Below are 14,979 nucleotides of genomic sequence, written 5' to 3'. Positions count from 1 at the left end.
TGCAGCTTACCCTTTTCCTTAGAAATCTGTTTCTGCATTACGGCATGCTGCAGTACAGCCGTGCTTGGCACAGTCTGTGCCACGCGGTGCGTGGCTGTGACAGCCTGCACTGCCTGCCTTTAGCACCACTCCTGTCGGTTTGAACACGACTCCCCAGCTATGTGCCAGCTCTGCGTGGGGAAAAATGCAGAGGTTTCAATTGATAATGATGCATTCCATCCAATAATACGCCTCATTAATCTCTTTCTACTGAATTTCTTGTCCAGGCTGTTTAGTCTGACAGATCAGCCCATGCAAACATGGATGTATAATATTTAAGTGTATGTTTTTTTAAATACGAAGGAATTTGTGTCTGGATACTTAAGACTGGGTCAGCAGTTGGTGAAGTATTTCTAAGCAGAAGGGATGGAATGCTTTGCTCTTAATGCCTGGCACATCTGTGTGCGTTGGAGAATCACAGAATCATAGAAAGGCTTGGGTTGGAAGGGACCTCGAGGATCATTAAGCTCCAACTCCCCCTCCCCCCCCGCCACAGGCAGGGCCGCCAACCTCCCCATTTAATACTAGACCAGGCTGCCCAAGGCCCCATCCAACCTGGCCTTAAAGGAGATGCTGCTGGAGGAGACCAGGATTGAAACAAGTCTTTTCACACTGCCTCAAAGTACATGAGCAAATGGTTCAGTGGGCAAAACGTCTGATGCTCTGGCTGTGTGGGATTTAGTGAATTCCTAATAAACTCGTGGAACAGAGGAGGCAGTGGCTCTGCAGTTATTTTGTGGTTTTAAATAAACACACAAACTTCTGACGAGCTGTAGCTGCTATAAGCAGGATTTCTGGCATTGAACTTTTCTCTCATCCAGCTGGAAAGCAAAACAAAACCTGGCGTTAATGAGGCAATCCTACTACATTTATCTTTGCATCCCATTAGAACTAACAAACAAAACTGAAGCCTCTTGAAAGTGTCGATCTGCAGGACAGTAAAACCAAGCACTGCCATCGCTGGTGCTTTGCAGCTCAGCCTTCAGGAAACGCAGTGCCTTCAACCAAGACGTGCTGTTACTTTGCATTTGAAGAATCCATTGCAAATCAGAATTTAATCCAGACCCTCAGCTTGTAGTGAATTGCAGCAGTCCCCGATGCTATTGCCATAGCCCTTGTCCTCATGATGTCACTGGCTGTGGTCCCCAGGGGACACATGGGCTCTCAATGCTCGCTGGCAGCTCCTTTGCTTGCGTTTCCTGCTGCAGGCAGGCTGCTCTTACTCCTCTGCTGTGCCTTCATTTTAATCTGCTTGGGTTTTAAATATATCATGTGCATATGGATGTCCCAGTGATGCTACAGAGAAAAGGATGGCTGTTGTGACTGACGGGAGAGCCGAACAGTTTGTTCACCAGGCATGTAACGTATTTAGCTGTGCTAGCATATTTATAAACACGCTGTATTTTAACTGGGTGATCTCATCGCCTCTGTGGAAGAGGGTTATAAAGACACATGCTGAAGTCTTCATGTGTAGGGAAAAACATGGCCTCGGTGGCTCATGGAAAAAAACACGTTTATCGCTGAGATGGAGCTGTTGAACTGAAGCCATTTCTGGAGAGACAAGAGAAGTGTTGTGCTTGATGCAGAAATGCTAGACTGAGTGGGGCTGGGCTTATCTCGAGTTCTGTGGAACTTCTAAAACACAGTTGTCAGTGGGGAAAAAATGTAAGAAAAATCTCTTGTAAGGGACAGAAACAAACAAAAATCCCTCCATTGCATTGGAACGGGTGAAGCAGCACTAGGTGTGTCTGAACCAAACATGCCAGCAGATGAGCACTGCTCTGAATAACAAACTTTGCTGGTTATAGTAACAGCTGTAATGGAATATATTTGTGCTGTTTGTACAAATTATGCTAAATGAACACGATCAAAGTGTGGAAATACACAGTTGAGTTTCTCCTGGTAAACCTAGCTCAGCCTTGGACACACAATATGAGTACCACAGCTGTTCCTTATTTTCTCAATTCTGCAGTGCTGACGATTTACAAGGGAGTTCTGATGGAAGACCTCTCCTGTGAGGACAGGCTGAGAGAGCTGGGGCTGTTCAGCCTGGAGAAGAGAAGGCTTGAGGTGACCTGAGAGCAGCCTTTCAATATTTAAAAAGGAACTATGGGAAAGAAGGGAACAGACTCTTTAGCAGGATCTGTGGTGACCGAACAAGGGGAAATGGCTTCAACCTCAAAGAGGGTAGATTTAGGTTGGATATAAGGAAGAAGTCTTTTATAGTGAGGGTGGTGAGGCAGTGGAACAGGTTGCCCAGAGATGTGGTTGATGCCCTGTCACTGGAGACTTTCAAGGCGAGGCTGGATAAGACCCTGGGCAACCTGATGGAGCTGTTGTGTAAATGTTCAGTGCAGGGGAGTTGGACTAGATGGCCTTCAGGGGTCCCTTCCAACTCTAAGGATTCTATGATTCTTTATGCAGCAGAAATGTACAGTGTTGGAGTACTCAGTGATATTTTCGCCTACTCGCCGTGAAACCACTTGGAGGGATGCACGTGTGAAGCATGGTTTGTTTCTCTTCTTCATGGCCCAGCGTAGCTATGTGTACATATGGTTCACACAGAGTGGAAATACCTTCCCTGTTTCTTTGTTGGTGTTACCTCACTCCCCAGAGAAATCCACACCTGAGCCGTGCAACCTTCAGAGGAACAGCTGGAATGTAGGGAACCTTTTTATTTACAGGTAAGATAGACATAAAAGCCTGCAAAATAACTGATGTGCCTTTTGAGACGAGATGAATAGGATAAGTAACGCAGCAACAGGATCATTAAGCTCAGATGAAGTTTCAGAAATAAAGGGAATTTGGTTATAGGGGGCAGGGAGAAAAAAAAGCTTTTGGAAAGAGAAGTTAATGTTGGTGTCTGTCTGCCTTGTAGGTACGTACGTTCTGACAACTGCTCTGCTGCCCCTCCTAGAAAAAGAGGCTGACGCCAGAGTGGTAAGTTGGGATGCTATTGGAAAGTGGTCGGTTTTACTATTCTTTTCTTGTGATTTGTGACAACATCTCTTTGCCTATGTTAGCAATGCGGGATTATTTATAATTCCATGAGCATCTCTAGTATCCTCTTGGATTCTGCCAGCAACGAGCTTCTTCTCCAGTTCTTGCCTGCTGCTCTGAACCCTTCATTGGAAAGCAGAGTAAAATATTTCCTTTAGAAACTTTCCTTTTTTGTTTCCCTGGGGCTAGTTATCTCCTGCAGTGTAGTGCAAAATACTAATAACAGGAGGATAGGCTTAAAAACCTTTATTGGTTTTGGTATTTGGTATTTAGAATAGGACAGAAAGTACATTTTTAACATGAAATTTCCTAAGTTTCATATAGTATCTCTTGTTTCTAATTAGCTTATATACATGCTAAAGGTATAAACTACAAATAGTGCTATTTTGCTGTTTTCTTTCTGCCGATTTCACTTTGAAAGGAAAAAAAGACAAAGAGTTCCCTGATGGAGTCGACACCTTTTTGAATGAAAATCAATTGTTCATTTCTTTTTAAAAGTAATTCTCCCACTGTATCTTCAGGTAAGCTCCATGTATGAGCATGAGCACAAGCACAGTGAGGAATGGGCAGGGGAGTCCTGCTCCCAGGGACTTCAAAATGTGGCCCGAGAACCACATTGCATGCATGAGTAATGACACTGGGGAGCTGGTTGCTTTTTCATTTGTTTTTCATTCATTTGCTTGCAGATAACCGTCTCTTCTGGGGGCATGCTAGTTCAAAAACTAAACATATCTGACTTGCAGTCAGGAAGTGGGACGTTTGATGGAACTATGGTGTATGCTCAAAACAAGGTACAGCTCTGGTTTTGAAAATGAAGCCTAGCACCTATTTGCATGGTGACATACCATCTGCTTTGCACAAAGCCTTCACAGACACACACACACACAGAGTTCACTGTGGCTTTCCCACTGCATCCAACCTGTTCAGAGATGCACAGGCAATAATCTGTTGATGTCATGCACTTTTGGTGCATATCACCTTGGCAGGGGGAGCGTGACTTTAATTTGGTTTGATTTAAGTCTCAGTAGGGGACACTGTCTTTAGCTGACAATCTCTTTCTGTTTGCTTGGTTCTTGCACTCTGCAGCATGTAGAAATGGTGAGTAAAAGCAGTGTAGCCCCTTTAAAAATAAGCTTGTGGGTATGGTGATCATGATGGTGATCATGATGGTGATCATGATGGTGATCATGATGGTCTCTGCCAAAATTACCCACTAAGCCCAGTCTGGGTGAGCAAGGATATATTTCTGCCATACATAAATGCTCTGAAATAGCACATTTGGTATAGTTTATTTCCCTGGGAACAAACACTGTGGACAGGATGTCAGACTTGATTCTAATCTGGCTGTTCTTGCTCTATTCTAGAGGCAGCAAGTTGTCTTGACAGAACAATGGGCAAAAACTCACAGAAGCATCCATTTCTCTGTTATGCACCCGGGCTGGGCAGACACTCCAGGTATCATCTGCTTGACACTCAAACTCCCTTTTTTTTTCTAGACTAGTCTAAAAGCAAACAGAAGAGAGACTTTCTGCTAAATTGCTCTAGCAGGTGCAGTCATGTCTTGTCTCTGGACTGGTGCTTAGAGTAGTTTTGTACTCCCTTGGTAGTCCTATCCTGCACAATGTCTGCTATCTACATGGAGCTGGAGAATAATAAAGGGCTGCAAATGATTCCAGCCCTATGCAAATGCACAGAAGAGCGCCAGTGCTTGAAGCTAACCTCTAAATTACATTTGTAACAGGACTATTAAACACATAGAGACAGCTTCTGCCTCTGCGAGCACCACTGTGCAGATGTTGTAAGCCTTCAAGGATGTACAGGAAAAACGAGCATGCATCATGTGCATGCCTTGTTCCTCTGCTCTTCCTCTAAACATTTATAGTCATGGAGAAGCGGTGTGCTTGGCTAGACAGCTCTGTCTGAGCTGCAGCTGTTCGTTACTGCCTGGCTCAGCAGGAGGGCCAGCATGCGGCTTGTGTTCTGCAATATGTTCCCAGCCCCTCACACCCCAGCTTGGGCTGCAGACTAACAATCCAATATCTGATTTTTTATTTTTTTTTCCTGGGGACATAGTTTTCCAAATTTGTTTCTTACAATCGAAACATTTAAACCCATCTACTTCATGCTTGAAAATTAATCTGTCCAAATCTTAGTGTTACTTTTTCTTTAAAACATATTTATTTTGCACATCGTTGGTGTGTTCCCAAACCTAATGATCTTTAATGTTATGCCACCATAAAGTTCAAGGCTATCCAATCCCCTAAAAATAAACAGCTGCAGGGGACGGGCCTTCAATCATCATCTGTTATATAAAATATAAATAATCCAGTGTTTAAACACTGAATATGTTGTTAGTTTCACCATAAAATTTTGAAATACTGTGCTGCAATTGATTTCCTAAAACGGATGTGAAAATAAGAATTAAAATCTACAGAATACCTTTTTATTTGGTATTTCTATTTCCCCCATGTTTAACTTCTTTGGAATTGAATCAGAAACCTCTCACTGATCCTATTCTCACCTCCTGTTAATTTTCTTAGTGCAGTTTGATCCAAACAAGCAACTGCTTGATCATCTGGCAGCTTAACGCTGTTCCACCGTGGTCACCGTGTGCCTGGCTATGGAGAAATACTTTCCTTTCATTATTTTTGAGAAGCCTTCCCTTCATTGTACACTCACAATGGCAATTTTAAGCATAATTTTTTTTTAATCATAAAAGCCTTGCATGGTAGCCCACCACCCCGTTGTTCTCTCTAGCTGTGAGGTCGTCGATGCCAGACTTCTATCAGAAGATGAAGAACAGCCTGCGCACAGAGGCCCAGGGAGCTGACACTGTGGTGTGGTTGGCTGTATCATCTGAGGCAGCAAAGTTACCCAGCGGCCTCTTCTTCCAAGGTAAGAGTCGGTCATTGCGCATCAATGGAGACTGCCTGCAATTGCAGGATCTTAATCTGGCCTGGAAGGGGATGGAGACTGGACCAGGCAGCTGATTTTCAACAAGTAAAGTGTTTCTCAAAGTTATCCCAAGACTAAAAGTTTAAGTGAGCTCTTAAGAAAGTAAAGAGAAAGTCCAGTGAAAGACTGTTAAGCTGTTGTGTTCCTGCTTTTGTCTTCTAAATCAGCTCAGAAAACTTCAGAGCATTTCCTTAGGGAGGTTTTCTTGGTTTTAAGTGAAGATGGCTGTTTGCAGAACTCTGTCAAGTGAAGGTAAATCACAGCAGCCAAAACTGCATCTTTTATGATGCTGGGAAAGTAGCGGCCCTCTCACAGAGCGCTGAGGGTTGGCTGTGCTTTGACAGGCTCTTCCTTCCTACCTCTCCATGCTCATGTGAAACTGCCAACTCCCCCTTTCTCTGAAGCCAAGAACACAGTGGCTTTTTTTGGCATTACTAGCATAGTGAATTTAAATGAAAGAAATAGGCCAGAGCCTCTTCTCTCAGACAGGTGGCAGGCACCTGAGTGGAAGCAGCTGGAAGCATAGATGTCTTAGCGGTGATGCAGCTCAGTCCGCTAGGAGGAAGGCAAAGCTTGGGATAATTGCTTACAGGCACCCCACACTGCGTGCTGGATGTCAAATCCCAATTCACTGGAGTTTCTAGTTGGAGCATGCAGAAAGTTTGGGCTTTTCGAGCTGGGTTCACTTTGTCCTTTCTGTTCCCTCCCAGGCATCGCACCGGGTTGGTATACTTAACCTGACCTTTTCCATGTCTTCATGTGGTGCATGCAGAAATGACACCTCCCAACTGGTCATTCCTCTCTATAGCACCAGAATTGCCTTTTTTTGTATTCCTGTCACCTCCTGCTGGTCCTGACTTCTGCTCAGTTCTTTTTGCTCTGGATCATTATTCCAACAGTCTCTTGCTTTTGGCTTTGGTCTAACTCTGGCCTTAGTAAACAGGAAACATGCCTTGGCTTTTCAGCTGTAGGTAGTGACTTCTGAGAACTTTGCCATGTCTGCTCTTAAGTTGCAAGGGAATTTTTGTGTCGTGTGCTTACTGCGTAGAGATGAAGTCAGACAGTTTTTTCTCTCGTCAGTGCCCTGTGGGAGCCACAGGTTAGAGTGTAAGGTCTTTGGATCCTTCAGTAAAAGGTTTAATGTGCTGGAGTCAGTACAGACCTTTCTCTTCTGGTCCTAGACAGCCATTTCCTGAGTCAGTAACACCTTCCCCCCATTTCCTCTGTTCCCTTTTATTCTGTTCCCCCTGAGCGCAAACTAGAGCCAGCATTTCTTTTTCCCGAGGAAAAAAAAAAAAAAAGGTAAGTACATGACTCCTACAACCAGAATTCTCTGCATCTGCCAAAATAAATAAAAAATGTCTGACAGGGTCCTGCTGTCGAAGTCTGGAAGCATCCTTTCTGCTATACTGAGCTCAGCTTTCACACATAGTTCCCAAACTTTAGCACAGACTTCTTGAAGCACCCCCATCACTTAGGAAGCAGTCCATGTTCAGTGACAGAGAAAGGAATGTTCCTCTGCCTGTTTCTCTCTCCTTGCATTTCCCTCAGCAGAGGTTATGCGGTGTGTGCAGCCAGTTACAACATTTGCTCTAAGGAGATCAAACATCTCTGCTCCCCTGAGAAGCTTGATAGGTTTTCAGAGAAATCTGCTGCCCACTGTTGGAAGAGATTATTCTCTAGTCTCAGCTGGTTAATGCAGAACTTGGACTTCATAAGTAAAGTAACGGTGCTGCACTGTGCTCTCACAGTTGTTTCATAGACATCTAAGAGCACTTCCATAAGGTTCCTCAGCTCCAGATATCATGCTTTTCGAGAGAAAAAATCCCTTCAAATCCACAGTGGTACAGCTGCATTTACAGAGTGAGTGAGGAGAACAAGATATGGAAAGCCAGACAAAGTATCACACTGAACAAGTTTGGTCAGACATCTTTATTGTGGGTACTTGTGGCAGTTGAGTAATTAGCAGAAGTTCTTTAGCATGTAGAATTTATCCATTTATTTTTAAGGATGAAAGTAAGCTTTTAAAGGTAGAAAGTAATCCAAACTACAAAGTCCCAATTGAGAAATTTGTGTAGCACTAGAAGCATTATCCAGGAGACAGTGAAAAACCCTTTCTGATGCAGAAAATGCAACTTCTACCTTTAAGAACAGTCACAAGCTCCTTGTCTAACAGGAGTTAAAACTAGTGACTGAGAGCAGGCGTAAACCCCACAGTAAGGCCTTCCTTTATCCATTTGCAAATGAGATCTCACTCACCACACTGAGTCATATTGTGTGAAAGGGCAATTATTCTGCGTCCAGGAAACAAATGAAATTAATTTCTGGTTTGGAAGATGTACATAACTAACATAGAGCATAGCTGAAAAATTTCTTTTGTGCTTGAAGAGGTAGATAAATATACCTATTAAGATTTTTTCTTTCTTTCTTCCAGACAGGCAACCAGTCCCTACACACCTACCTTTAGCAAGGACCCACAGCCCACCAGGGGATGAGGAGAAGCTAATGGAGATGCTGGAGGAACTCTCCCAGAAGTTTAAATCCATTTCTCCAGGATCCCCTCAGTGCTGCTGAAGATCATGGACCAGATCTTCCTGGAAAATATGCTAAGGCACATGGAAGAGAAGGACGCGATATGGGATAACCAGCATGGCTTCACCAAGGGCAGGTCCTGCCTGACCAACTTTGTTGCTTTTTATGATGCCGTAACTGCGTCAGCAGACAAGGAAAGAGCCACTGATGTCATCTATGTGGACTTCAGTAAGGCCACAGTCCCCCATAACAGCTTTCTCTCCAAATTGGAAAGAGACAGTCCCCTATCACATTCTTGTCTCCAAAGTGGAAAGGTACGGATTTGATGGGTGGACGGCTCAGTGGACAAGGAACTGGGATCGTACCTTGAGAGTGGTGATCTATGCATTGATGTGCAGATAGAGATCGGTTACAAGTGTGTTCCTCAGGGGTCAGTACTGGGACCAGTGCTCTTTAACATCTTAATTAATCAACAGTGGGATCGAGTGCACCCTCAGCAAGTTTGCAGATGATGCCAAGCTGTCTGGTGCAGTTGATACACCTGGGGAACAGGATGCCATTGAGAGAGACCTAGACCAGCTCGAGCAGTGGGCCCAGGAGAACGTCCTGAGGTTCAATAAATCCATATGCAAGGTCTTGCACCTGGGTTGTGGTAACCTCTGCTATCCGTGCAAACTGGTGGATGTAAGGATGGAGCACCGCCGCAAGGGACCTGAGGGAACTGGTGGATGGGAAGCTGGACATGAACCAGTAATGGACCCTCGCAGCCCAAAAAATCAACCATATCCTTCCAAAGCAATGTGGCTGGCAGGGCGAGAGAGGTGATCCTGCCTTTCTGCTCTGCTCTGTGAGGCCTCACCTGGAGTACTGCATCCAGATATGGAATTCTCAGCACAGGAGAGACGTGGACCTGTTGGAGTGTGTCCAGAGGAGGGCACCAAAAATGATCACCTCTCCTGTGAGAACAGGTTGAGGGAGTTGGAGCTGTTCGGCCTGGAGGAGAGGTGCCGGGGAGACCTGAAAGCAGCCTTTCAGTACCTAAAGGGGGGCTGTAAGAAGGAAGGGAACAGACTCTTTAGCAGGGTCTGCTGTGACAGGACAAGGGGAAACGGTTTCAAACTAAAAGAGAGGAGGTTTAGATTGGACACAAGGAAGAATTTTTTTACAATCTTTTTACAGTGGTGAGGCACTGAAACAGGATGACCAGAGAGGTGGTGGATGCCCCATCCCTGGAGACACCCAAGGTCAGGCTGGATGGGCTCTGAGCACCTGATGGAGCTGTAGGTGTCCCGGTTTGTTGCAGGGGAGTTGCACCAGATGGCCTTTAGGGGTCCCTCCCAACTCAAAAAATCCTGTGATTCTATGATCTTAGCATCACTGCTCATGCAGCGTAACCACAAAGCTTTTAATTACACACTAACAGTGCTGTAGTGTACCTTCAGCGGAGGAGAGGTAGGATATCACAGGCCTGTTAAAAATAAATTGTTATTCAGATGTGCTCACTGGCGGTAATGGTGGTCCCTGCAAATTTGTTCTGTTCCTGAGAGTCTCGCCCACTGTGAGGATGCATGTACTGTCTCAAGACACAGTAAGGATGTAGTCTTTGAATTGGACAGAAAATTTGTGAGGCATTAAAATAAAATCCAAGTGATAGGTCCAAACTTTGTGAAGTTAACCAAAATCTTCTGAAGGACGTAGCACACAGAGAAATGCAGAGGAGTGTACCTTCAGAAGTCTTCAGGAAGTAAATGGTTAAAGTTTCAAATGATATTTAAACACTGTATTTGACAGGGCGGTTGCTTCCTTCAGCGTATGAAGATGACTAGGCTCAAATGTGTTACTGGGAATGCAGAAACTCTTGCATCGCTTGCTTAGTTTAAATGGGAGGATTCTTCACAGCCTTCAGTTTCTATAAATCAGTGCTGGTATGCAGAAATGATCTGCTTCTTCATGTTTAAACAGCAGGAATTTAGGAACGCTGCCAAATGCTTTCCACATTACTTTATGGAGCCAGGACTGAATATTATCCTGTTTATGTCAAGACACTATGAAGTAGGAGGCTTTAACACATTCCACACCCAGACATAGTTGGATCCCTCACCTTCAGGAAGCAGAGAAATGGCTCCATGACTCTAGGCAGGAAAACAAACAGCATGCTAAGCTGTACGTGCTTGCCATTTCTGTGAAAGATTGGGGAATTGCTTTATCATAACGAATGGAATACGAAGGGAAGGGAAAAATGGGGAGGCACAGGCTTTAGAGGAGAACTCCATCTCCTGATAAGAGAATTTTGCCTGGAACTGTTTTATTTGTAGACACAGAAGGTAGAATTTGCCTTACCTGATCTGCAGAATTACTCATTGGATTTTTCGCTCTAAATCAGTAGAGAGAAAACAAGCTCCTTTACAGTGATTTAATGGATCTAGTGTAAGAAACCATTACATTTCTGCATCTTTCTAATGACTGTGAAGATAACCAGCTCATAACAAAGACATTCTAGTGGGAATATCTTTATCTTTTATACAAATGTACTACAAAGCCAAGATTGTTATCAGCAATCGCAGTGACATGTTTTTGTCCTGAGCCAATTGTGCTTGCTGGCAAACTGCATCCAAAACTCCAAAAAACTACACTACTGTTTCTAAACATCACTGTGGATCAGTGTGATACGTCAAAAGAACTAGAAATAAAAATATCACAGGTGTTCTTTGGAGCTCTCTACGATGTCTGTAGCTAAAGACCATGCTGATGGGCACGGAACACGTTATGTTCACTTCACATAATTGAGTTTCACAAAAGATTGGTGGAACACAGTCCTGGATCAGACATTTCCATTTTCAATTCAGTCAATTACTGTATCTTTGGAATGACAGCATTTTTTTGAAGACATAATCATAGAATTACAGATTGGCTTACGTTGGAAGCAACCTTAAAGCCCATCCAGTCCCAATCCCCTCTCATGGGCAGTGCCAGCCAGCAGCTCAGGCTGCCCACGGCTCCATCCAACCTGGCCTCGAGTGCCTCCAGGGATGAGGCACCCACAGCTTCTCTGGGCAGGCCAGGTTGGATGGGGCCCTGGGCAGCCTGAGCTGCTGGCTGACAGCCCTGCGCACAGCAGGGGGATGGGACTGGCTGGGCTTTAAGGTCCCTTCTAACCCAAGCCATTCTGTGATTCTATGAACTACAGCTATTGAAAACAAAAGCCTGACTGAAAGGCTTAAGTAGTAACTGCATTTCTCAGTCTAGTAGCTGCAAAGCTAATAAAAACAATATATACTTGAGTGCTTAAGTCAAGTTGCTTCAGAGCTCTGCAGAAGAAAAGTTTAATGACTTAACGATACTTAAATAGTTCATAAAATAACCCAAAGTGCTCTTTAACATATATTAAATGCACATTCTTTACTAGTTTATTAATATATCCTGTATTTTTCGTTATAGTCACTGCTTACAGTGGAAATAAAGCCATAAAACTGCTTTAATCAAAGTTTGGTTATAATGTGAAAAAAGACACAGATATTGTGGTTTAAGAGCCCTTAGAATATTAAATAACATTAAATACAGGTCAGCAATTAGAAACCAAATCTGGAGCTTCCCACAGTACTGCTGTTATGTCCCCAGTTAAGCTTTATTTCACCCTTTACCACAAGAACAAATGAGGTACAAAGCTGTAAAGCCAGTGAGATGCTTTGTGTTAATGTAGTCGGCATAAATTGTACCTGCATCTAAGCAAATACATTTAGTATCACCTATACAAATCCTAGGGGCAAGAGTAAAATGGCATCCAGTGACAGACTATCAGAAATAGAAGGCTGTCCAAATTCCTGCTAAGCAGTGCACGTTAAGGACTGTGATGCACACCTGCTCTATAGGATCCAGGTGTGATGTTGAATATGCCATACTTGGGCTCAAAGGCAAGAGTTTTTCTATAGAGTTTAGTGTAAACTCTTAAAAAAACTTCAATGTAAAGAACTTATTTGGTGGAACACAGTCCTGGGCCAGACATTTCCATTTTCAATTCAGTCAACTACTGTATCTTTGGAATGCTAGAGCATTTTTTGAAAGCCTAATATTAGAAGAAGTACTAGTTTTCACTAATGTTTAGCTAGTGAGTGCACAGTGCGATTGCCAAATAGGTCAGTTTCAGATGACAACCTAATGGCCATTGACTTCAGTGGAGGAGGACAGCTATGAAATAGTTTAATCCACACTTTCTTTCTACCCATGTTCTTCCATTCACTGTGCGTGCTCCTCTGTCACGCTCCCTACAAAAGGAATGCCTTCTGATGACACCAGACACTACTTATACTAAATCAGGGCTGATCAACGTCCACCCAATGGCTCTTGCTCTCTGTCAAGGCAGAATCTAACGTGCAGCCTACCAAGAGGCACAGCCTGGTCAAAGAGTTTTCAGCCTGAGCACTTGCTGTGCCAGTGGCAGCAGTACCTACAGATGAAGTGCTGGAGGAATGGGAGAGGTAAAATGAGAGCCAGTAGAGACTGCAGCGAGCTGCCAAGAGGTGAGGTTTTCCTTGCAAAAATCTTCTTGGTCATTTTCCCATTGCTTTCAGATACTGCAGGAGTTGAGAATCCACAGTTCGGAAGCCCTTAGAACTGGAAAGGCAAAAAGGAAGCTATGGGATGAGGCAGAAAATTGGACAGTTAGCTCACTACCCAGCCAGCCTGCTGACACTGCTGGGTTGGTACACTGAAAAGAAGTGACACTGTTTGCTCATGGGACAGTTGTCAGTTCTGTGCCAGTCACCTGACCAGGCAGATGAATGAGACTGGTGAAACTCAGCAACCTGAATTTCTTGTTACAAATCAACACAGGCATTGAGAAGGAAAACAGCCAGGAACTGATGGAAATACCCCAGTCAACTGGCACTATTTATTCAGTTGATGATGGTTAGATGTGTAAAGGAACAGAAGTGGGGATTGTTACAAGACAATTAGCAGGAAAAGATGGTCACATTGTTGAGCAATGCTCCTGGAAACAGTGAACCCAACAAAAGTCAGGAAGATTTTCCCTGCAAAGTCCCCAGATTCTGAAAGACAGTGAACTTCACACGGTTCTGATCTGATCACGGAATTATTAAGGTTGGAAAAGACCTCTAAGATCACTGAGTCCAACCATCAGCCCATCCCAGCATGCCTGCAAACCATGTCCTTCAGTGCGGTACAAACTCCAGGCTGAGTGGGCGAAGGGGAAACAGCTTTTACTCAACATCAAAAACAGTGGTGAAAGCTACAAGAAAGTGGTTGCAATTACTAAAGTTAAATCAAGTTCATGTACTCATTGTTGCTGAAACTTCAATGATTGATTGGTGGTGGCAGCCACACTGCTTGTGACAGGATAAAGAAGAGGTGCTAATGGGTCCTTCACATCCCAGGGAAGCCCTGCCCAGTTATAACCCGTTTGTACTTGGTTGGCATCTGCAGTGATGCCTCATTGAGTAAGCAGGGATGGAAAAATTGTGCAAAGCTCCAGAAAATTGAGGCTAATGAACACTAAAACAAAGGACAAGAAAGGGAGATCTTCATAGGCTCAATCTCACACCTCATCACTGGCTTCTGGATCCTGATGTGGGCTGTGGTAAACTGGTAGTGCTAGGACAGAGGGTAGTTCAGCTTTGCACAGTTCTGATGTTTCCATTTAATTTTATATGTATATTTGCAAACATTTTGGTGGCAGACTGGGCTCTCTTGTTTTCAGTTTGTTTCGAGTTCAATGTCCCCTTGTCTGAAACTGGAATGTCCTTGAACTCCTTTTTTCTGTTCTTAGCAGCACAGTGTTGTCCAGCGGCAAATGTTTCAGAGATGGCCAAAGACAAGTCACAAAATTCCTACAAACCGAGAAAATGTATGGAAAAGTCACATGTAAGCACACAAAGTTAACTGCTGAAACTGAAATCTCAGAACGTCTGGTTTTGTTTGTTTATGTTGAGGGGCAAAGATTTCCTGCCAAATTTCATGTGAGATTTTGAAGAGGAGATTTCTGTTCTTCCTCACAAAAGATCAATGCTAAAGGGACTCAGCATGTTAATGCATCTTGAAAGAGGTTCAGGTCTGTTCTTACTGCTCCGTACTGTCATCACATATGGAAATGGTTTTAGACACAGATTGAAAACATCATATTTGCTCAGTGAGGCCCCCTGGAAAGGACAGGCACCTGCAAAGCCACTCACTGCAGAACTACCTCCTATGGACTACACAACAGAATTTTGGTTGTTTTGAACACAAATTCTTTTGTCAATAGCAAAAAGACATGCTACATTTTTTAACTTCTTAGTAGCCCCAGTATTTTTCTAAGCCATGTAGTAAGTGAAGATGTTAAGTGGACTTTTAATTACAGAAGCACAGCACAGCTGAGGCTGACGGGGCCCTCTGGGTCCCTCTGCTCCATCCCCCACCCCAGCAGGGACACCCATAGCAGGGTGCCCAGGGCCACGTCCA

General features: G+C 43.9%; 1 protein-coding gene across 1 annotated transcript in view; it reads left to right on the top strand.

Moving 5' to 3' along the window:
• Nucleotides 1-14,436, top strand: part of DHRS12 (dehydrogenase/reductase 12) — a 33,580-nt gene extending 19,144 nt beyond the window's left edge. The window contains exons 6-10 of the mRNA XM_010728779.4: nucleotides 2,918-2,979; nucleotides 3,726-3,830; nucleotides 4,404-4,494; nucleotides 5,797-5,934; nucleotides 8,429-14,436. Of these exons, the coding sequence (XP_010727081.1) occupies nucleotides 2,918-2,979; nucleotides 3,726-3,830; nucleotides 4,404-4,494; nucleotides 5,797-5,934; nucleotides 8,429-8,568 (536 nt within the window). The 3' untranslated portion in view covers nucleotides 8,569-14,436. The remainder of the gene's footprint in view (nucleotides 1-2,917; nucleotides 2,980-3,725; nucleotides 3,831-4,403; nucleotides 4,495-5,796; nucleotides 5,935-8,428) is intronic.
• Nucleotides 14,437-14,979: the final 543 nt, after the last annotated feature.

This window comes from Meleagris gallopavo, chromosome 1, assembly GCF_905368555.1.
Source record: "Meleagris gallopavo chromosome 1, MGAL_WU_HG_1.1, whole genome shotgun sequence".
NCBI lineage: Eukaryota > Metazoa > Chordata > Aves > Galliformes > Phasianidae > Meleagris > Meleagris gallopavo.
This window is presented reverse-complemented; position numbering and strand designations above follow the sequence as displayed.